A 24,122-nucleotide genomic window follows, 5' to 3' on the forward strand; every position below is an offset into this window, starting at 1 on the left:
GTGCAGGTACATCTGTGTGCATGTCTGTTTTTTTGTAAGTTTGTGTGTGTGTGTGTGTGTGTGTGTGTGTGTGTCTGTCTGTCTGTGCCTGTGTGTTTTGTGTTTATCTGTATTTGTTTGTGTGTCTGTGTTTTGTGTGTGTGTTTGCCTTTATGTGTTTTTGTTTTGTGTGTGTGTGTGTGTGTGTGTGTGTCTGTTTTGTATGTGTGTGTCTGTGTGTATTTGTGTATATGTGTTTGTGTCTCTGTGTTTTGTGTGTGTGTGTGTTTGTATGTGTCTGTTTTGCTTGTGTGTATTTGTGTTTTGTCTGTTTGTTTATGTGTGTATTTATGTGCTGTAAGTTTGAGAGTCTTTGTTTTGTGTGTGTGTGTGTGTGTTTGTGTTTACCTGTATGTATTTGTGTGTGTCTGTGTTGTATGATTGTGTGTCTTTGTTTTGATTGTGTGTCTGTGTTTTGTGTATGTGTGTTTTTGTGCTGTTATGTTTGTGTGTGTGTTTACCTGTATGTATTTGTGTGTGTCCGTGTTGTATGTTTGTGTGTCTTTGTTTTGTTTGTGTTTGCCTGTATTAGTTTGTGTGTATGTGTATGTGTTTGTTTGTGTTGTATGTTTGTGTGTCTTTGTTTTGTGTGTGTTTGCCTGCGCGTGTTTGCGTGTGTCTGTGTGTATGTTTTTATTTGTGTTTTTGCCTGTAAGTGTTTGTGTGTGTCTTGTGTATTTGTGTGTTTTGTTGTATGTTTGTGTGTCTTTGTTTTGTTTGTGTTTGGCTGTTTGTGTTTGCCTGTATGAGTGTGTGTGTGTGTGTCTGTGTGTGTCTGTATGTGTTTGTGTGTATATGTTTGTGTGCCTGTGTTTGTGTGTCTGTGTTCTGTGTGTGTATGTGTGTCTGTATATGTTTGTGTGTCTGTGTTTGTCTGTTAATGTTTGTGTCTGTGTTTTGTGTGTGTATATGTTTGTGTGTCTGTGTTTGTCTGTATATGTTTGTGTGTGTCTGAATTTGTTTGTCTTTATATGCCTGTGTTTTGCATGCTTGTCAGTTTTTATGTGTGCTTGTGTGTCTGTCTGGCATGTTTGTGTCTTTGTGTGTGTATGTCTCAGTGTTGTGTATGTACATGTGTGCGTTTTTGTTTGTGTGTGTTTTGTGCGCGTGTGTGTGTATCTGGTTTTGTGTGTATGAGTGTCTTTCTTTCTGTGTGTCTATTTCTGTATATGTGTTTGTGCCTATATGTGAGTGTGTCAGGCGTCTGAGTGACTGTGTGTGCGTGTGAGTGTAAGGGTATGTTTTGTGTGTGTGTGCGTGCGTGAGTGTGTGTGTGTGTGTGTGTGCGTGGCAGCAGGTGCAGGATGCAGGTTCTGTTTTTGGCTCTTTTATCCTGCTGTAAGTGAAGAGGACAGCTGAGCTCTCACTCCCGTAGGGAACTGAGAGGGGGGCGGGGCTACAGACAGCTGAGTTCATTAGCATCCCTACACACACAAAATCAGACAACACAAACAATATTAAACCACACACTCGAGAGCACCCATCTCCATGGTTTCAAGTGCGCTCATGTAATGTTCTTGTGTAAGGCCTTTAACAGTATTCACAGACACCTGGGAGCTTTCCTTGGTGTGGTTTCAGTAGCACAAATCAATTTCGGAAAATAAGAAGAAAAACTCTAGCGATTGCATTTTTTTCATCTGACTTTGAATATAAGGTTGAGGCAAAAAAAATTTACATCGTCAATACTTAAATAAATCCCTAACCGTAAACATTTTACCTTCGATGTGTCACTCGCAAATTTGTTCTCGAGTTGATGTGTGATATTACTTTTCAAAGCGATGGCAGATGAAAAAAAATCCAATAGACCTATATTACATTTAATACAATATCATCATACTCACGGGGGCGGGGTTTTAATGCGGACTAAAAACGAACCAATCAGAACGCGACGTGACAGACCTTAGCAACTGCATAGCCATGCCCTGGAAACAACCCAACATAATAATCTCCAAAAATCTAGTTAGGATACATTAAGTTTCCCATTTTCATATATTCGGGATGACAGATGTGCCTTTACTGACATCCATCAAAATAATCACCCAGGTTCACGTATTTTGCTTTCGCATTTTCCGGATATTTTAATCTGGTGGAGATCAGGATGGGATCAATCACGGTTTAATCAATAGGGAGGAAGACAGGAAAGATATTGACTAACATACCCCCCCCCCATTTACCTCTTCACACTGACAGCTGGAGCACCCAAGACCCTCAGAAACATCTGAGATCTTCACTTGTTTAGTGCTACCACTTCATCCCAACCCAATACAATCGATATAGTTTATATATTTAATAATACTATGACAAAATGTTGCCGTTCATGTATCATTTATGCACATTTTAGAATGAAAAAAACCAAGATGTCCCACAAAAGCCAGATGTTTTATTTTATAGTAACATCAATGTATAAATAAATGTAACGAAATAGCCTAGGCTGGTAACATTTTGTGTCGCATGTACCGTAATACTGATCAGCAGACATGGCATCAGATTGCACAGCAGAGGCGTTTTATTGCACCAGCTCATGGAGACGTATCGTATTCATTTACTAAAGAGCATTTGGAGTTTATAATCGATGCAACTGCAGCGTCTGTACCTCTACATTTGTGTGCATTGGAAAGAAAATAGCTTTTTTATTGAGTAGTAAAATGCATTTTTAGCAGCTTTGCTTTGCTTACGTTCTGGCCTTTCAGTAAAGGAAAATCTCAAACATGATAGGGAACATTGATCTTTCATTGATCTGTTTCACAAACACACTTGAGATTGAATCCAGACCATCCTTCAATACCTTCTCATAATCTTTTAATAATGCTTGTATAGGTATATTTGTACCTGGATAATATTCAGCTGTAAAAAATTCAATAGCAGTAAAAAATTAGGTGCCGTACCGAAAATGTTTGCTGTAAATTTGCCATTCGCATAACGCATTCATTTCCCCCCAGTGCTTTACAGGAACATTGTCACACCATCGTTGCTTAAAGAGGTAGTTCACAAAAAAATGAAAATTTTGTCATCATTTACTAATCCTTAAGTTGTTTCAAAACTGTATAAATGTCTTTATACAACCAAACAGATTTGGGGCACCATTGACTGTATTTTTGTTTTCTAGTGGAAGTCAATGGTGCCCCAGATATGTTTGGTTATTAAAATTTTTCAAAATATCTTCATTTGTGTTCAGCAGAACAAATAGGTTTGAAACAAGCCCTTTTCATACAGAAATTACAGAAAATACACGGAAAAAGCATCCGGGATCATTAGATTTTTGGTTCATTAACTCTACCAATGATTTTCCCAAATCTGTGCATGCATTCACACACACACGGTAAAGACATGTGATGTATTTTTTAAACATCGTCTAAAGTTAGCTAATAATCCGTGATTTCTCTTTCGGAAAAATATAAGATTAAGGTCTGAACTTATAATAACCATTATTTTTAGAGGATTTAAAAAATATTTCCTATAGAATTATTTACATTTTTTAGATTATCAGTATCAAAAAATGATCATTACCGCAACATGGTATTACATTAAATATATGCATTTACAAACTCATGTTTCGGTAATGAGAACTAAAAAGATGTCTAGGTACTATGACGAACAAAATTTTAACTTTGATCCGGAGAGAAAAATAAGAACTGCTTACCTGGTGGCCATCTTGAGTGTCACAGTCAATTATGTCCCTTCCATTTTTTTTTTTAAATGTTAGTTCCTTGAGGGCTTAAACAATGATTGAAAATTGTTGCGGAGGATGAGAAAATTGGTCTTGGACACATTTATATTCCTTATTATTGTCTCTAGGTTTACCAATTATCACCAAATACCTCATGTTTCTTTACTGTAAATGTTTATAGTATAACATGCACTGAAGCTTTTTATTTTTTAGATTTTTTAATTATAAATTTTTCCATGTGAGAGAACCCAAATCCAGTCATGGACACGTTGCGGTAATGAAATATTCCCCCTTAAATGTAGAAAAAACAACAAAATTGGTTTGTATAATGTTATTTGAAATCAAAATGTGCAAAATAGTACATGAAAAGATGTTTGTAACTTAATGCTTCTTATTTTGATAGCATTTACTTTTTTTCATCAAAATGACACCTCATAAGTCTAATTTCGTGAGAGTCACCCATGTGCGTCCTCATCAAAGCATTGTTTTTGCATCATGTTCGCACAGAATGCTTTCCGTGTATGTTACGGCAATGTTACGGGAGCGATCTCAGAACATTTATGGGAAGCGTGTGTGTTCACACGGAAGCGCCTCTGCCAACTTCACAGAAATGTTCTTGGACCAAAGTGCTACGTGAATGAGTTTTAAGTAAATGATGATAAAATTTTAATTTGTATGTGAACTATCCCTTTAATAGTTCCCTTAACCTTCTTCACCAGAAACAGTGTGCGCAGTAAAACAAAACACTGCCTATTATGGACACAATCTCATGTCTGAACACTGTTTGATGGTTATTGCTCCGGTTATTGATATAACTGAGACATCAACAACATTCGATGAAACTCGAGCTCTTGGAAAGTCTGTTTGGGCTCTCTCACGTTTAGCGCTGGAGTCGTCTGTGCCGGAGCACACGGATGGACGCGGTGCTGTTTTGAGTCATCAAACGGGTCACCAAGTCCAAACTCAGTCCAGCCACCTTCTCCCCATTCACCTCCAGAATCTCGTCCCCGACCCCAAGCAAACCCGCGTAGAGCTTCTCAGTGTTGCTGTCGCCCATCCCATCAACATACACCCCTATGATCACAGTATAAAAGCTCAGCTTTCAGATCATGATGTTTGCCAAGATCACAGGTTGAATTTCCAGGAAACGCGCATGGACTAATACATTTTTTTATATAATAATGCCAAAAATGTTTACAAGTAGTGTTACTTGATTCACTATTAAATTATCACTTGAACGATATTAAAGGATTAGTCCATTTTCTAAAAAAATCCAGATGATTTACTCACCACCATGTCATCCAAAATGTTGATGTCTTACTTCGTTCAGTCGAGAAGAAATTATGTTTTTTGAGGAAAACATTCCAGGATTTTTCTCATTTTAATGGACTTTAATGGACCCCAACACTTAACAGTTTTAATACAGTTTAAAATTGCAGTTTCAAAGGACTCTAAACGATCCCAAATGAGGCATAAGGGTCTTATCTAGCGAAACGATTGTCATTTTTGGCAAGAAAAATAAAAAAAATGCACTTTAAACCACAACTTCTCGTCTTCCTCCGGCTGTGTGACGAGCCAGCGCAACCTCACGTAATTGCGTAATGACGTGGAAAGGTCAAGCGTTACATTTGCAGACGATTTTAAACATTAATTAGTATCATTCGACATACAACGACGTCGAAACGGTACTCTTTCTCCAGACCTGTAAACACTGGGGCGTAGTTTCGCATACGTCATCCGTGACCTCTTGACGTGATGACGCAATTACGTGAGGTTGCGCTGGTTCGTCACACAGCCGGAGGAAGACGAGAAGTTGTGGTGTAAAAGTGAATTTTTTTGCCAAAATTGACAATGGTTTTGCTAGATAAGTCGTTTGAGATCCTTTGAAACTGCAATTTTAAACTGCATTAAAACTGTTAAGTGTTGGGGTCTATTAAAGTCCATTAAAATGAGAAAAATCCTGGAATGTTTTCCTGAAAAAACATAATTTCTTCTCGACTGAACAAAGAAAGACATCAACATTTTGGATAACATGGTGGTGAGTAAATTATCTCAATTTTTTTTAAAGAAAATTGACTAATCCTTTAAGACATGCATTTTTTTATTATTCATTTGGCAGATGCTCTTATGAAAGCAGTACACTATTTGTTTCAGAGTCATTTTAAAGGCATATCAACCTAGCAGACCCACGAATAACCATCTTTAAACTTGCTGACTGTGACGTCAGTTCAGAATCTCTCACCTGAGTCCGACCTGCCTTTTCCTCGTGAGATGAGAAAGCCGAAGGGACCGTTTGGAGGTCTGGAGAGCTCAAGCAGGATGGTGCCATCCGGGAAGGCCTGAGCCACACGACCCACCGATCGCACTGCGCTGGGCCGTCCCACATCCTCGACACTTAATGCACGCTGGAGGTTCCTAAAACACACGGAAATTGAATAAGGTATCTAAAAATAACAACAGAAATGCAAGATGTATGTATAAAAGTAAATGCTAAATTTATAGACGTTATTATATGTGACCCAATCTGTGAAAACTAAATTTTTTGGTGATTTACTGTTTGCCTTAGTAAAGATATCAAGGTTATAATGTTCTTAACATTATATAGGATAATTTTATGAGTAAGGTCATGTCAAAGATTGAAATTAGTGTGATCAAACTTTGATTCTCCAATTTCAACATTTCATATTAAGAATATATGTGATTGAGAGACTTTTAAATAACAACGCTATTTTTGGTTTATGTGTTTCAGGCTGCACGTCTCTTTATCCTTCTTTCTCTCTTTCTTTCCCAGATCTGAGCGAGCGGCCAATAATAGCATATCGGCGTAACAGCTCTCAGCTTTCTCATTGGCTACCGAGGAAAGTGATGTAAGCAGCAGACCTGCTCCAGTCACCAGGGCTGGAATTTCCTCTCACATACACATAACACACTGATATAAACACTTTACATGCTCAGAGCTGCTATCAAATCACAGCAGCGCCTACAAACACTATCTGAAACTGTAAGCAACCCAAACACACAAGCGCGTATGCTTTTCTGGTAACACACGCATGCATGAGGCTGAATTTAGCTGCAGAAATATGCAGACAGCTGATCATTCCAGCGCTCCACTTCTGTCTTTGGCAGACCCACACAGCTCTATTTATATCTCGCTCGGCCTTTGAGACAGTCAATGGAGACACTCGTCTTGTTGCACAACATGACAGCTGTCTGAATGTTACACGAATAGATTGCATGGAAGAGCGCAACTGATCTTATTCATAGAGGTTATAAAGTCAATAATTCACCTCATTCTATACTACTTCATATTACTTAGTAAAATGTTAAAAAATATAGTTTTACCATGGCTCGTTGCAAGTAAACCATATATTAGGCAGAGCTATAATATAAAGATGAGGTCACTTTTGATAAGCATAATAATACAAATACAAAATAGTGCCATGATATAATCTGTAAATAGATGTAATTGATAAGTAATCTTTAAGTGTTTTATTATTTTAGGTTGTTATTTTTATGTACCTGGTGAGTAAAGGGCTGCAGGGCTGTTCCATTGGACTATATGCTGAAGATCTATCAGTTTTCTTTTTGGGGATCTGGAGGTTTTGAGCTGACGAGGATCTTCTCAGTTGAAGAAATGGAGACCCCTAGTGGTGAGAAATCATACAGATTTAATATTCATATCTTCTGCACTGTTAAAAGTCCTTGTTGCACTTCAATTTTTAAGTTTCATCAATTATTTTCAACTTTCTTGACTGGTGAGGAGTTACTATAAATTATAAAAACAAGCTAATAATTCCTATCATTTATAGCAACTCCTTACTAGTCAAAAAATTGAAATTAATGTAACACTTCACAATAAGGTTCATTAGTTAACTACATTACACACATGACACTCATCACATATTTTGAATTTGCGCCCCTCAGAAGAGCAGTCACCAGCTGTCACTGAATAATAGCACAGTTAAGACAAACAATAATATAATGCAGTAATTTCACTTTTTTTTTTTTTAAGAATAACTAAACTTTCATTAAAAAATCTTGTATAATTTATTCACCCCGATGTCATTCAAGATATTTTTTTTTCTTCAGTCGAAAAATATTAAAGCATTCCAGTATTTTTCTCCATATAGTGGACCTCAATGGTTTGCATTTTTAATGCAGTTTAAAATGGCAGTTTCAATGCAGCTTCAAATGGCTCCCAACGAGACATATCTAGCAAAACGATCATTATTTACGCACAAAAAAAAATAAGTACATTTAAACCACAACTTCTCATCTTGCACTAGCCGCGTGATGCGCCAGTGCGACCTTACGTACTACGTAATCACTTTGAAAGGTCACGCGTCACATTTGTGAAAACAATAAATTGACCATTTTGAACAATAAATTGACACAAATACATTAATTAGTATCATTCCACATACAACAAGTCAGAATGGTCCTCTTTCTCCATACTTGTAAAACTACTTGAGGGTCTCAAACCGTTATGTGAGCAAGGGCTACCACAATGAATGAAACTTTTTTGTTTTGTTGATTTAATTTTATTTTACTTGTTTATATGTTTAATCATTTTTTAAAATGTTGATGTAAACCAAGCCAAGATAATTCATAGAATGTGCTTTGGTGGGCACCTCACAGACTCTGTGCGGGCACCACGTTGGAGACCCCTGGTTTAGAGCCCTTTGAAGCTGCAATGACACTGCAAACCGTTGATGTATGTAGATGTCCACTATATGGAGAAAAATTCTGGAATGTTTTCCTCAAAAAAAATTAATAAATAAACATCTTGGATGACATGGGGGTGAGTAAATCAGAAGTAAAAAAAAAAAACGATATCATTAAAAATGATATCAACAAAGATGGAACATAAAATGTTTAATCATTGTTTATAAAGGCCTTCTAGTAGACATATTAGATGCTAACCAGGCGGATGGTCTGTAGTGAAGGAGCTTTCTTCAGCTGGTGTCTATGTGTGGGACTGGGGGACGTTGAGGGTGATGCGGGTCCCGGGTTTGAGTTCGTTTTTTGGGGGGTAGGTTTAGGGTGCAGGCTGAGTTGATCCATGCTGCTTGAACGTCCCTTTCCGAGCAACCCGGCGCTGTTCAGTCCCATGGCCGAGAAGAAGCGTCGCAGGGATAGTTTGGATCGACCCTCCCGGTGCTCTGCGTCCGTCCCCACACTAAAACACAGCCGAGGGGGATCTTAGTGAATCGTCAAAGGTTATTTTTCTGTTTTAGGAACTAGACTGATCTGGGTTGGCAACCAAACGGTAGGTCTATATAAGCCACAATGAGATGTGGTTCTTCACCACAGTATAAATGTCTATGCAACTGTAATTCTTAACCAGTAGGGGGCAGTACGGTTATAGATAACAATTGACTCAAGGAAATCTGGCCCATATCTCTCCTGACCCACTTTGAAGCTGAAGTGCTAAAGAAATCTGCACCATGAGTCCAGAAATTAAATCTTTGTTCGGAGAGACTAAACGACTGCCAAGGACCAAAAAGGGAAATGTTTTTGCTCACTGTAAAAGGTTTGGGCTGGTGGCTCTCTGATGCACTGATTTGATTGGTCCTCTGACATCTCCATCATTCAGACGAGTTTGGGTTGATTCAGCACTGCTGCATGTTGCATCAGATCCCAGCGCTCCATGAGTCTCAACATCTGCAAGCCAAAGCATGATGGATGAGGTTCATAATGTAAAAATAATAATCCACATGATTTAACAAATTATATGATTGTGAAAGATTATGGGTCATTTTATAAAAAGAGTAACATTTGTGTCCCTAATATGCATTTGCAATATGCAAACAATAATTTCAACATTGGTTAGTGAAACAGTTTTTATATTTGGTCTTTTGGTTTTTGTCCTTTACCCCTTTTTGGCTCATTAATAAACTAACCTTTAGTCTGTGACCATTCGTCTCCTTGTGCGGGTACGTTTCCGGCACACATAACCGGGCTCGTTCTGCATAAAGGTCCAGGGTTTACCATCACAGACCTGTCCTCCCAGTAACCCAACCCAGCGGAGGGCTGCTCCTGCCGACAGCTCTCGACAGCGCCCCCTACTTCTGAGGAGTCCAGGTGTACGACACGATACTCCGGCGAAGACACGAGAGTGACTGTCCGCTGTCCGCCGGAATGACTCTTGGAGCTTGATTTCAGAGCGGATTTTTTAGGTTGGAGAGGTGGAGGGATCGGCTGGGGATGACTGAAGGGTGTTTCTCCTTTGGGAGGCAACGGAGGAGCCACCAGGCCTTTGCCGATAGATGTGGGGCTGCATCTGTCTGTTGTGGCGTAGGGATTTTGCGGTAATGTGTTCGACAAACACATTTGAGTTCCATTGATTGAAAGTTTTTCGCGGTCTGGAGATGTTGCAGTGTTGATGTACAAAGGTTCTTGCTTGCTTTCTAGTTTCCTGACCTTCTTTTTCAGCTTCTGCAACGTTCCTCTTACGTTTGCGTTATCCACAGGACTGCAGTGCGTTTCGTCAATCTGTACGATGACGGGACTCGGCGTTCCGATGTACGTCTCCTTAATCTGTTCAATTCGAACCAGACGATTGGGAAGGGTGGGAGCCACCCAACACGGTATCTTCTTCCCTTCAGCTTCACCATTTGTCGGTGGTAACGACAGAGTGTTGGAGTTCAAGCTAGCTCCGGGGAACTCGTGCAGAAACGTCCCGCAGGAGTTGCATTGCCTGTTTGGACTTTGGTGATGACCGTTCACCAAACTTTTCCTGGCTTTGGCCTTCCCGAATATCGAACCCGAGTCATATCCGGTCTCCGCTTGTCCACCGATGTAAGAAGATAAGTTGGGTTTGGACACCAGCAACCCCTGGGCTCTTTCTCCGGCCCTGCGTCGCTGGCGCAGTCGTTCCAGGTAGCGCACTTCTGCGTCCTTCTCCGATTCGTCTTCGAAACGAACGCGTGTGGGGGAGTGGCCGTGTCTTTGCCTGTTTCCGCCCGCAGAGTCGCTGCTGGAGGAGTCGCTGAGGTTGCCCGAGGCCACGCACTCCTTCCCCGCCTGGTGTACGCCAACCCAGGACAGCAGCTCCCTGTGGATGCACAGACATGAATGAAACCAGATGCATTCCTGCAAGCTTAGTGTTTAGAAAGAGACACATGCCAACACAGCCAGCGGTTTATCTTTCAGCATGAAGCCATGAGCAAATTAAAGCATGTCAGGAATGTCGAGGCCATGAACGGAGGAGCCAAAAATTCATTTTAATATTATCTGCTCTACATTATTGAACCCTCAAGCTGCAATAGAGTCCAACAAAGATATTGTTGTTTCAATGGGAATTGTTATGCACATTAAGTTTTTGAACCTATGGGATTGTATACAGAGGAGACTGTATGTTAAACAGTCAATCCCGGGAGATAAGTTTAAGGGTTCAGTTTACCCCGAGCAGGCTAAAAGCAGTGCTTGTGACATCACAGTGCTGTTTACCCGTCATGGACGAGCGAAGAGTGAATTAACAGCGGTTAGGGAGACTAACAGCTGCTGATATGACAGGTGTAGTGGAGCAAGAACTCAAAGCTGTTTCATTAAAGCTTCAAGTTCGAATCATAAATGTTTATCTTTTTACCAATTAATTATTTTTATATCCAAACTATACCATAAATATGCAATTTATTTTTTTGTTTAAGCTGTTTCCTCTTGTTTAGCTACTAGATTTCACTTTAAATAATTTTTTATATGTCAAATGTAAATACAAAGAATACATCATTACGTTTACATTTATTCATTTAGCAGACACTTTCAGCCAAAGTGAATGTCAAATCACGTCAAATACATAAAATGTAAATTTAATAATACATTTGATTTAAATGTGTAAGATTTGCTAATTAACGAATAAGGTAATGGCAAAATACGTATTTAAGGAGCTCAGATGCGAAAAATGCAATTTTCGTCAAAAATTAGATAATAATATTAACCAAATGCTCTCGGCACATATACGCTCATGAAATACTTTCGCTTCAAATACGCTTAATCCCGGCCTCAAGCCATTTAGAAATACCGGTTTGTTGCCAGAATCGATTTTTCAGCAAAGTCCTCTAAGTGCATGAATGCACGACGGTGCGTGTACATTAACGTGCAAGAGTTTTTTAGGATACTAACTGAATTTTTATCCTTTTAATTTTATTTTTTAAAAGGACTGTGAAGGGTGACTGGAGAGTTTTGCATGTACTTAGGCTGGATTTACACTGAAAATCTTTAAACCAAATTCCGATTTGTTGCCTGTATCCAATTTTTTTTTTGACCACCCGCCTACATCATCTTTTAAAAGTGACTCGTATACGATATCAGCATTTACACTAACACTTGGCAAAACAATTCAAGGTAGAGATACAGAACAGCTTAAACCACTGAGGAAGTAAAATGTCACGTTATGCCATGGACAGACAAAATAATTAAATAAAAGATTATAGAGCTTTATTTCTGTAACAAGACATAAAACTTCGGCATTAATCTGCTAAGAGGAGCTGTCGTCCTCCATTGCGCTGCTAAGAAGAGTCATGTGATCGCAGGTGGTGTCCACCTCATTTGCCAGCGTTGCATTTTTAACCCTTTCCCCGCTTCCCTGCCAATGACGAGTTTTTCCGGCAATCCATGTTTCCGCTACTATCCACCAGATGGATATAAACGCTTATAAACCCAGAAGCAACCCCTAAGGTCAAACAGTTCAAACTCTGTGTATGTTTTGATCATCGCTTCGAATCTGATCTCTATCAAAAGTCTTTCACAAAAATGCAAATATCTCAGCTTTTCGCTCAAAATTTTTTATTTTTGAAGAACCCTACCCATATTTGAGAAGTGATAAAAAGAGAACAAATGAAGGTAGAATGAAACTTTTTTTTGTATGTTTATATATTTAAAGAAGAACATTTTCTGAAAGGCATTACACTTTTGTTAAAATCATAACATAACATGGCTGGCAACTTTTTTTTAAATGCTGGCGGGGAAAGAGTTAATGATGCCCGACGCATCTTGACATGGGAATATCCGATCTGTCTGTTTACATTGCGGACGCGAATGCCTGTATCCAATTCATATCCAATCTATTTCCACATATGAATGAGGCCTGAAACCAATCAGTGAATATCGGAATCTATGTGCTTTTACGTGTTTACACATTTGTGGGTCATATCCGATCTGTGCCGCATAAGGGGAAAAACTTGGAATTGAGTCACTTCAAACATGCAGTGTAAATGCTGCCTAAGGGTTTTACAGCTAAAGATGGTCAAATTTGTCAATTAGTATTTGTTAAATACCAGTGGAATGACTAAAGTGACATGAAAAATGCGCCATTTCAATTACTCATTATTATACCACTGGTCTGTTGAATGCTGTATTCTGATTGGCTGAGAAATGTTCTGTGGGTATGCATTAATTTCTTATAACCGCACACCTAACTCGTCAAATGTCTTAAAAATAGGCACCAGAGCAATGTTTGTGGTAACCATGGTATAAGAGGAATAATTGACTCCTTTGAATTATTTGAAAATAATGCACACCTGCGGTCGTGCCGCATTGCACCTTGTGTGTGCATTATTTTCTTATAATTCAATGGCCCGTCGTCAATTATTCCTTACATAACCAATTTATTGCCATTTAAGTCAAATTACTGAACCTAAATATAAGAGCCTGATAAAAATGCTTATTTACAAGAAAACATTTCAGAAGCAGTTAAGAGGATTTTGCATCTGAACGCTTAATTTTATTTGTGTGTGACATGTTGTTACATATACAATTGCTCCAATCTGTTTCGGATGTCCCTGTGCAACTCCCAGAGCTTGTCTTTCATAGCAAGCATACAGGCGGGTGTTCGGGGCGGCTCGCCCGTCTGTCTTTGTGTGAAAGTGCTGAGGTAGAGAACTGAGCGCCGGATAGGAAACTGGGATTTAGAATCACCGTAAAATTCAAGTTGTCTTTAATAACATGTAAATACTGATCAAACTTTGAATTCAGACTAACATTATATTAAATTAAATGATCACTATAAGCACACATGTGGTCATATAGTGTTCCTGTAGTGAGTGTTACTGTAGCTCAATTGGTAAAGCATTGTGTTAGCATCACAAAAGGTTGTGGGTTTGATTCCCAGGGAACACACATACTGAGAAAATGTATAGCTTGAAGTCACTTTGGATAGAAGTATCTGCCAAATCCAAGTCAATGTAAAACAGGCACCAACATCAATTATTTAAGTTTAAAGGACCTTATATACATTTTTAAAATGCGCACCTTTGTAAAATGGTCAAATACAGTGAAGATCCAACTTTATTTAATTTGTCCACAGTGCTGACCATCATTAAATCCAAACCAGCACCTGTTGCTACTACCAAAAATTCACATAACAGCTGCCTGTCTTCCCATCGAGCCGAATCAGTCCAGCACCGCACAATACAGCTTACGATCTCAAGTGCCAGTCTTGTTTTTATCAGTGGAGAGCCCAATGTATAAGCACTCCCTTCCCATGATGCTTAAGCGTCTAAACCCCCGCCCCCACCTCGAATCCTCAGCGAACTAGAGATATATATAAAGAAACAGGGTTTTAAAAACTTACAGGTTGTCTCTCTGGACGGGCAGGATGGTGTGGTCGGCTTTGAGAGGATTGGACCGGGCCTTCATACGCGCTCTTTCTAGCAGTCGCTTGGCCTGCTCGTGCCGAGGGCTCAGCGGAAGGTCGTCAGCCAACACAAAGGCCCTGTGGGCCGGTCGGAGAGAGAAAGAAAGAAACACGTCAGCTCCTGTGTGGAGTGAGGGGGGATTAAGTGGAGCGGGCCGTCATTACTAATTAGGCTGACGGAGGTTGAGTGTGTGTTTGTACACGATGTTATGTTTATATTTATTCAATTAAAATGTTTTTTATATTAGTAGTAAATACAGATTTTTAATGCTAATAATGTGACAAAACCAGTTAATTCTCAGCGTGAAATGTGGCGGGTGAACTGACTACAATGCGTGTGTCTCAAGGTGAATGTGTGAGAATTGAGAAATGTGAAAATCACTATATTTGTATTGGACTCCACATTTTAAACACTCGAGACCCTAATCCTAATAATTGCTATTAGTTATGGAAGTATTTTTTACCATTATAAGAAATGACTGTTCTGTTTTTAACAGATCCTGCTTACGCGACTAGTTTTGGACAGGTTTCATCTGCGGGTGTGGGTGTCTTTTCAAAATTTTATTTTACAGCTTTTGTTGACACTTTCGAGACATAATGAAACCGTTTTCTTTCTTTCAGCTGAGCCTTCAGAAAATAATCTGGGAATACAATGTGTAGAGTTTGCTCATTAAATAAACTTAGGTGATTCAGAAAGCTACTATTATCGTCTGATAATAAGAAAACTAACAGACAATAATTGTTTGAAAGTGCTCATATGTCGAGATTTCACTAAATTAAACGTATTTATATACTACCTTAACTGACAAAGTACTGTGTTAACTTTACTAAATACACTGTAAATAACCTGGTCATTGCTGAGAAGTCGATGGCCGCAATGGCTGCAAAGTTGTGAGATAGTATACAACATTTTAAACCATAACATTTCACATGATCTTCTGGATTAGTCTGTTACGACAGTTATTTGGACATTTACATATACAACCATGTCTTTGGACAATTTAACATCATACTTTTTTAAATAACTTGGCATAACATGTAAATACCTAAGAGCCTAAATTGTATAATTTCTAACTATATTTAAAAAGTAAAATGGTACAATATTCCAAAAGGATCACCATGATATTGTCCCTTACTTGAGCAGAGAGATCAGCGTGTGAGTGAGAAATCGAAGTGCGAGCATAGAGATCGGCGTGCGAGTGAGAAATCAAAGTGCAAGCGTAGAGATCGGCGTGCGAGCAGAGAGATCGGCGTGCAAGCGAAAAACCGAAGTGCGTGCTTAGATATCAGCGTGCGAGTGTAGAGATCGGCATGCGAGTGTAGAGATCGGCGTGCGAGCAGAGAGTTTGGCGTGCGAGCGTAGATATCGGCGTGCGAGCGGAGAGTTCGGCGTGCGAGCGGAAAGTTCAGCGTGCGAGCAGAAAGAGTGGTGTGCGAAATCACGGCATTAAACATTTTTTATCAGGGGATGTAAATCTGCTGTGGGTTTTGAACTGTTAATAATTTGAGTTATATTTGCATAATAATTTCCCTAATCAGGTTCAGCAGCAACCTCCTCAAATGAAATAAAACCTCCATATATTGTTTTATGTTATAATATGGCATGTTTCATTATTCTGGAGATAGGAGCTATTTCCTTTGTTCCTTAGTGAAGTTAAATATGAAGAGGAGGCAGGAAAAGCAAATGATAAAATCAGCAGACGTTTTCTCCAGATCTCATGTTCCTTCCTGTCTTCTCTTTTAGATAAATTATGGAATCACAGAAACAGTGAACAGAATCACTTTAAGAAATTCAATGTGCATGAATGACTGTGTGGTGCCCACCTTTGACTGGTCTCGCTACCTTGAAGAGATATCCCAGAATCCAAATCACTATCATTCATGCCACAAACACCTGCGGAAACAGATAAAAATACATTTAGAGTAGGAATGACAGAGGATCTGATACCTCTATACCCTTTTTCCCACATGGAAAATATGTGCAGGATTTGTCCATGGATAATTTGATGTTTGTGATTTTCTGTGCGATTATCCTGTAAAGATTGCGTGAAGCAAGATGACCAGTCCCGTTTTTTGTTGTTCTGTCCTCCACAAACCCACAACAATAAAAAGTTGAAAGCAAAAAATATTTGTCCCCGTTTTTTAATTCATAGATAATAACTAATGCTGCGTTTACACCAACTGCGGAAGAGGCATGAAGCGCGAGTGATTTCAATGTTAAGTCAATGTGAAGACATGTTGACGCGCGTCTGGAGGTCCCGCGGCGCGGATGAGGCGTTTGGCGCGGTGTGGAAGACGCGTTTCCGCCTCATTCGGGAGTATAGTTCACGCTAAAGGCGTGAATTGAGCGTTGTGCGTTGTACGCGCGAATGGTGCTTTTTGTGTATTTTGCAGTTCAAGCGAATTTGCGGCCGACGCCCGAGTTTAAAAATTTTAACTTTGGCGGAATTTCGCGCCGCATTAACCAATCAGGAGCCTGCTTGCTGCTGTGGTGGCAGCCCCGCCCGGAGTCACTCATTCAACCAACGCTTGATATTGTCCGTTAGCAGTCACCCGGAGCTATACGACACAAGTTCTTATTTGTATAGAGGAGACAGTAATAAAAAGGACTTTGGTAGGAAGAGTGGTAGTGAGGACATTGGGCAACCTGGTAAGTTGTAATACACACTTCACTTTTGAGTCACGTGACGTTTATCGATCAGCGCCGTTTATTTTCCCCCTATAGTAAGGTTACCAAATACAAACTGGTAACTCTCTCGATAAATGCACAATCAACATCAGTCATCTTGGAAACAGATGTTGGATGCTTGAACATTTGAGTTTACTCACGTGAAAGCCGCACGTGAAATTCTAGTCAGTCGTGACATTTACACGGAAATTCGCTTCTGCGACCCCGCTCACTTCCTGTTATCACGTCACTACTACAGCAAGGTCCTGATTGGTTAACGCAGTGCGAAAATCCACCAAAGTTTAGATTTTTCAATTCGCGCATTGCCAGTGACAACGCTCAAATCGCGCCGCAGGATGCAATTCACATCTTCGCATTGACTTAACATGTAAATCACTCGCGCTTGCCGCCTCTACCGCGTCTGGTGTGAACCCTGCATTAGTGTGACGTGTTATGTAAATGTAATTGTGGTGCACTAGGTGAAATTTTCTGCAGATTCTTAACTTTGCTTATTATCTGTGACATCACTACGAGAGTATCGCTCCTGCCTTTTGTTCACACAGGACTTGATACGCCAATGTTACTAGGTCCCTATTCCTGGAGCAATACCACAATCATTTCCAGGATGCGTTTGCTTTACACAGAAGGCAAATTTTATGATGACAACTTTCCAAGATCATCATGCGGGGTAAAAGGAGCCTAAATCCCCAAAGGAAGTCAGAAGGTTGTCTGGTAAAAATAATATTTTTATATTGACGTTTGGAAAACTGTGCTTAGTGCGGCATACTACAACGCGAGTTGTGCAATAATTTGAGATTTTCTTACATAAAATGGCTAAAACTTTACCATTAACATCACTCACCATAATATTATAAAATATAATTTCTTTACAATAAAAATTATTCTGCACATTTTTTACTTTGCAACTTTATTCTAAAACAAAAAACAATAAGCAAACAAACCCACCGCACTGCTTGTTTTTCTTCCTCTTTATATCCTCCACTTTTTATCTGACTTTTATTTAATCTAATTTCTATCTCTCTGTTCCATCATATCTGGATTATTCAGCGCTCATGTCTGTATGACCTCTGCTTCATTAAGGAGGTTGTGTGCATGCACTGCTTGTAATCCTCACGAGTAATCTGTAAACGTGTTGAAGCAGACAATGTCATCTTATCACGCTCTCGACATACACTAAATTAGGATTAGCATAATTATATCGCACTTTACGATGAGGCGGATTACATCTACGCTTCTGGAAACAAAATGGCTTTACCTCTCCCGCCAGCACGGGTCGCGTCCTCTAATCGCTGTTCTGGGTTTGTCGCCTGGTCACCTTCATCGTTTTTGATCTGGGCTTTCTGCAGCACCTGTCTGAGAAGGCCACGATTCATCTCGACCCTTTCGGCCAGCGTCGGCGAGCTCCCGCCGCTACACACGCTCTCCAAACTGTCGGCCCGCCAGAGTCCGGTCTGCAGCACCTCGCCGTGATTGTACCTGCGAAGGTGGCTTTCCAAGCTGTCAGATCTTTGCAGTTCCCTTGGAAACTTGGGGGCTATTTTGGGGGCAACCGACCCCGGTTGAGTTCGTCCAGTTGGTGTCCCGTTTGTCTCTGGCACATCAGACCTCCAGAAGCACTTAGGAGGCATCCACGGTCTATCACATGGTGAAACCTGGTCCTCTTGAGTTCCAGAGAGGTTTTCCCGACTCGCCCCTTCTCCGAGTCCACGTGGAGATGACAGCATGGCCCCAGAGGAGCCACATGTCCGAGGTTTTTGGGGTTCCATCTCATCATCGCTGCTACTAGAGCCCCAAGCGTCAGTGAGAGCATATCCCAACATGAATGTTCCCGGCACAACCCTCTTGTCTTGGTTTGTATAAACAACTTTGCGCTCAGAAAGAGACTTGACCTTGGACTGGAGAGCTGATACCGCAGAGCCTTGGGTTTGCTGATTAGGAGGAGAGGATGGGGCGGACGAGGAGCCAAGCTCTGGGCTGGTGCTAGAGGGACGGCCATCACTCACCTGTTTGGGTTCTGGTCTCTCCTTGGGATGGACTTCAGTGTTTTGGGAAGCATTAAAGAGAGGTTCGGCATCCTCAGATGTGACTGCGTCCTCCATGGCAGAATTAGAGAATCAGTGGAGCATTATGATGGCTGAGGAAACAAAAGCAAGATGAAATGTTTTTACTAAATGTTACAGCACCAGACTGCTTTTAAACCTCCACTTGTCATCAAACAGACATCTTGACAGCTTTAAATTAATAAACCTAAGATGCTCAGGTATTTAGAACATGCACTTAACATCTGGCAACCATTATCTAAGATCACTGGGACGTAGAACGGAAAAAGCAAACACTGAGGCGAGTTTCCTCTGTGGGAAATTTACAAATGAGTGAGTTTTCTGGGAGATTAATTTGATTTAATTGGTCTTCTCTAATGAGATGATGCTCAAGGTTTTTTCCTCCAGGTACCATATGCGTGTTCACGCTCAGATACACATCGCTGTTTGAGTAAGCTGAATTCGTCTGAACACAAACACTGACAAGGAATTTAAGGAACTTTCAACTTGACATTCGCGCATTCGGCAGATGCTTTTATCAGTGCATTACAAGATATGCTTTTTATCAGTACGTATGTTTATTTAGGATCGGACCCATGCCCTGCTTAAAAAACAACTAAAACCAGCCTAAGCTGGTTGGCTGGTCTTAGGTTGCGTGCACACCAAAGCGTTTATGTTTTCAATTGTTTTCAAGGGAAGTACGGTGCTTTTCAAAAAAGCCAGTAGCTGGCGGGTTTTGTCCGCACTGAACAACCAACCGGCGCATCGTTCAACGACTGATTAAAAAAGCAGAAGCATCACAGCAATCAAAGCGCTCAGCTGAAAGCTGGCAAAAAAGCTGGCAGTCGGCATCCGCCTGCCTTTTTTCAGCCTATTTAAATGTGTTGTTGTGCACGCCCACTTAGCTGGTTTTTAAGATGTTAGTAGCTGGTTTAAGCTGGTCCTCGCAGCCTGGCTAGGGTGGCCATTCGTGCCAATTCCGCCGGACACGTCCCGAACATGTTCTGGGTTCGTTCTCCGGAAGTCGCGTTGCTCGACCGCATATACGTCATCAAGGTTCCCACATTTCAGTTAAAACACATTCGAAAATTAAGATTTATTTATTTTAAGACATACAATCATTGTAGTTTCATTCTTACCTTGAAATGTAATGGTTGCTTTTTTTAAATTAAACCCGAAATATTAAACCTTGATGACGTATGCGGTCGACCAACGCGACTTCCGGAGAACGAACCCGAAAACATGTTCGGGACGTGTCCGGCGGAACTGGCACGAATGGCCACCCTAAGCCTTGCAAAGGTGGTCTTTGAGCCTGGTCAAGCTAGTTGGTCAGCTGGTTTATTAGCTGGTCTTCCAGTTTAACCAGCATGACCTAGGGCTGGGCGGTGTATAGAGATTTGGAAAAATATTGGTACTTTTTCACAGCGCTATACGTCTATATCGGTACACTCTCTGAGAAAAAAGGTACAAAAATTGTCACTGGGATGGTACCTCATTCCACACCATTGACGAGTTATCTCAAAAAAAACTTTTGCATAAAAATGTATGAAAAAACTGAATGCTAAACATTATTTACTATTTTAAACTCTGTGTATGTTTTGATAATCGTTCTGAATCTGATCTCTAACAAAAGTCCTTCACAAAAATGCAATTATTTCAGCTTTTTGCTATTTTTTTAATTTTTAAAGACAAATAGCCATATTTAAGAGTTTGTTGTTTGTTTGTTTGAAAGCAGAGGGTCTGTTCTTTCATTTGATATATTTGTATGTTTATATATTTTTAGAAGAAAATTTTCCAGAAAGCATTTTGTGAAACTTTTGAAAATCACAAGAGATCCTGGCGGGCAACTTTTCAAAAAATGTCTGGCGGCAAATGAATTAAAAAGGTCCTAATATGTTCCATTTTGGTACAGATATGTACCTTTAAGGTACCAGTATGCACCTTTCAGGTACAAAAGTGTACTTTTTGAAAAGGTACCGCCCCAGTGACTTTATTCCACCCTACTTCTTTGCAACAGAAGCTTTGCCGGAAATGTACACTGAGGTCAGACATAAGCTTTCCAACACGCTTGCATGTTGTACAGCTGTATATTTTAAACCGTGAGGAAACCCCTGTTTCAATTTTATTTTTACCATTACCTGTTTTAATAAAGATGATTGTGACATCTCACACAAGGTGTTGACTTGCGTGTAAACATTTATTCAATTTTTTAGAAAAGGCAGAGATTTATCACATTAAAATTATAACATATATCAAAATTACATAGATATGAGTTTGGGTCAATATTGCCCTGAACAGCTTAAAAAGTATCTTCAACACCCAGTAAACCAGGCTGGGAGACCAGTTGAAACCAACTTAGGGTATTTTTAGCTGTTTTTTCAGCAAAGTGACCTTTCGAGCTGCTAACAGTGAGCTACAGGAATGGTGTTTCGAAAAATTACATCTAGTTGTTCAATGACTAGTGACTGCAACATTGGCCAGCGACCTTGACTTTGTCAAAAGATTAAAAAAATGTATCAACTAAAAGGACAAACATTCTGACTTAATGTAGTCAAGTGTACAAAAATAGGATTGCATCTCTTAACTAAGAAAAAAATCTGTTGTTGACAAGAAAACGTGAGAAAAATAATCAAAGTATTTCAAAGGAACATTGTAAAAAATGATATTTTAATCAATAAATATTTTAAGTTACTTTAAACTTAAAAAGTAGGTTGAACTGACTTGCATAACCAAGTTGGTTTAACTTCATGCTGCATTTCTTTTTAGAGTAAAAAAAAAAAAATCATAGATGATGCTTGCTTTTAATTCTTGCTTGAGTTGTTTACCTTGTGTGCCTTAAATTAAACTTTCATCATCTAATTTTCAGTAAAAAGAAAGGATTTTAATGCTTTCAATGCGATCACAAGATCTTCTTCTGTTTATAAGCCCACGGGTGCCGACCCTCAGCACACACAGGGGTCACAGTGTCGAACCAGGAATGAAAACACAATCATCTATGGTGGTAAAGGGTCTCTCGCAAGGGACCACTCCACTCGTCTGACATTTATTTAACACGAGGGATAACAGAGACATAGGTCAAGAAAAACCGTGTCACGAGCAAACAACACTTCATCCAAAGCCCTGACTAAGACACAGGTGGCTATGAAAGCTAGACCAACGGCTATAACTTTACATCTACAAACAGGCATAATGCGTAGGAATAATTTAGGAGGATTCTTAAGGATCTTACCTCGTACCTCTTTCATCTTTCTGACTTCCAAAGCAGCCATGTGTACCCTTTTAAAACCCATTTTAAGATGTTAAACGATCATATTCGGTTACATCCAGCTGGTCAAATCCCATCATGGTCTAGATTCTGCTTTGCTTTCACTTCTGAGCTTTTCAAAGCCACATTTGTCCCTCTCTCTCTTTTGCTCCAGCTGTTGTGAGACAGCTGAAAGTGAGGAAAAGTATGCTTGGTACACTCCCACTTTTTAAGGAAGCAAAGTTGGCATTTTAATCAGTTGCCTGCTTTTCCACAAGCACAGGAAATCACTCATCGCACACTACTCTAACACCACTCCTCTCGTGTTACCCGGTAAGGGACCGACTGTAAAAGTTCAATACATGTGCAAAGATCCCTAGGTTACTATGGAGATAGTCATGACCACCTTAGAGAAAAACTGACCTGGGAAAAGTTTCTATTGGAGGAGCTACCCAGTGGCTCCGCCCATCGGTAGGAGGGGTGTAATTCTACCCTTCAATTAGGGAGGAAAGGAGATGGAAGAATTCTTAAAAGCTGGGCAGAGGAAGTTCGGAAATCTCCAGGCACATATTCCGGCTGCCAAGGAATTTCCTTTGTTGATTGTGAACGGTGAACGTGCGCTTCTCTTTTTGTGTTCATTGAGCTGGACATCTTGGTGACCTTGACATTATGACAGTATCACTGTATGGTCCATACTTGATTATTTTTCTTGCACAGTAAGCACTAGAATTGCTGATCCGAGGCCAGTTATGAAGGAAAGCCAGATGTAGAGAGCACTGGGCTGGGTCCAAGGACGCATGAACTAAAAGACAAAAAAAAAATGAATAGACCTTCTCATTTGTGCATGCCATAGAAACAGACAGAGCCCTGCCTAACCTTGTTCTGGTTAAAGAGGGAAGTATAGCTCAGTAATAGGAGTATGGACAAACCACACTTGCTACAGATTATTTTTTAAGCCCTTGTAAATACAAGTTGCTCTATGTAGTTATTAATAGGTTTTATGTTATATTTATAGTATTTGCATTTTTTATAGTTTTTAGTAACATCACATTTCAAATACACTTATTTACGGTTTTAATTTGTCATACACATTAAGTATTTTTTTTATTTTGTGTAAATATTTCCTGTATTTCTATTTGTATCTTATTATGCAAAATCCACTTTTACAAGGTGTTTGGACATAATGTGTGTTGGCAATCTGTGAACACAACCACTCTACGATGAACAAAACTCGCTCCTTGTTTTTAATCGCCATAAACTAAAGCAGTCTCATTAGACATGCCGTTTTGATTCTTTTATTAATGTGAGGTCACATTAATAACGCCCAGCCCACTTACTATAGTTTCCACCCTCAGCGAGTTTGTACTCTGTCCACTAGATGCTATTGTCTCAGACTGTACTAATCAAATTTATTTTAACTAAAATCGCTCACTGTCTGTTTGTAAGGAAGTGAGGAGCTGTAGCTCATTTGCATTTAAAGGTACAGTGCGTTTTTGCTCCTAGCCAGATAGGGGCATTTTGGGCATGCTATAATAAATGATCTGTGGGGTATTTTCAGATGAAACTTCATTCACATTCTGGACACACCTGAGATTTATATTAGTTCTTGTAAAAAGGCCATAATAGGTGCCCTTTAATAAAAAAAGAGAAAAATAAATATGTATGGACATTTAAACTTCCCTCAAACAACAAATCGGGTGGTGGTGGCCTAAGACTTTTGCACAGAACTGTATATATTGATTTGAATTTTAATTATTTATACTTTTTAAATTATTTATCATATTTTGAATCCGGACAACATAAAACGT

At 39.7% G+C, this 24,122-nt stretch overlaps 1 protein-coding gene and 1 long non-coding RNA gene across 3 annotated transcripts; one reads left to right on the top strand and one right to left on the bottom strand.

The window, feature by feature from the left end:
* Nucleotides 1-1,857: 1,857 nt before the first annotated feature.
* On the bottom strand, nucleotides 1,858-22,675 carry kiaa1614 (KIAA1614 ortholog). Of its 2 annotated transcripts, none has more exons than XM_065245426.2 (10): nucleotides 22,307-22,675; nucleotides 18,287-19,165; nucleotides 16,167-16,236; nucleotides 14,280-14,420; nucleotides 9,610-10,763; nucleotides 9,232-9,370; nucleotides 8,630-8,885; nucleotides 7,226-7,350; nucleotides 5,949-6,121; nucleotides 1,858-4,780 (listed from the first exon to the last, which is right to left on the bottom strand). In XM_065245426.2, the coding sequence occupies exons 2-10, from the start codon at nucleotides 19,128-19,130 to the stop codon at nucleotides 4,587-4,589; spliced, it is 3,096 nt and encodes a 1,031-aa protein (XP_065101498.1). In that variant the 5' UTR covers nucleotides 19,131-19,165; nucleotides 22,307-22,675; the 3' UTR covers nucleotides 1,858-4,586. The 2 variants fall into 2 exon arrangements, with proteins under 2 accessions (XP_065101498.1, XP_065101490.1); XM_065245418.2 differs by having other exon boundaries at nucleotides 22,300-22,674.
* LOC141281611 (uncharacterized) lies at nucleotides 6,005-7,347 on the top strand. The gene is made up of 3 exons (XR_012335972.1): nucleotides 6,005-6,146; nucleotides 6,498-6,573; nucleotides 7,208-7,347. It is a non-coding gene; the product is annotated as an uncharacterized lncRNA (long non-coding RNA).
* Nucleotides 22,676-24,122: the final 1,447 nt, after the last annotated feature.

The sequence above is a fragment of the Paramisgurnus dabryanus genome, chromosome 24 (genome assembly GCF_030506205.2).
Source record: "Paramisgurnus dabryanus chromosome 24, PD_genome_1.1, whole genome shotgun sequence".
In the NCBI taxonomy this organism is placed as follows: domain Eukaryota; kingdom Metazoa; phylum Chordata; class Actinopteri; order Cypriniformes; family Cobitidae; genus Paramisgurnus; species Paramisgurnus dabryanus.

Coding starts and splice junctions, on each gene's coding strand:
- kiaa1614 (XM_065245426.2), bottom strand. CDS start 19,130: ATGGAGGACGCAGTCACATCTGAGGATGCCGAACCTCTCTTTAATGCT. Junction 16,237..18,286: donor GACCCGTGCTGGCGGGAGAG/GTAAAGCCATTT, acceptor CTGTTTCCGCAG/GTGTTTGTGGCATGAATGAT. Junction 6,122..7,225: donor TGCAGCCCTTTACTCACCAG/GTACATAAAAAT, acceptor CGTGTGTTTTAG/GAACCTCCAGCGTGCATTAA.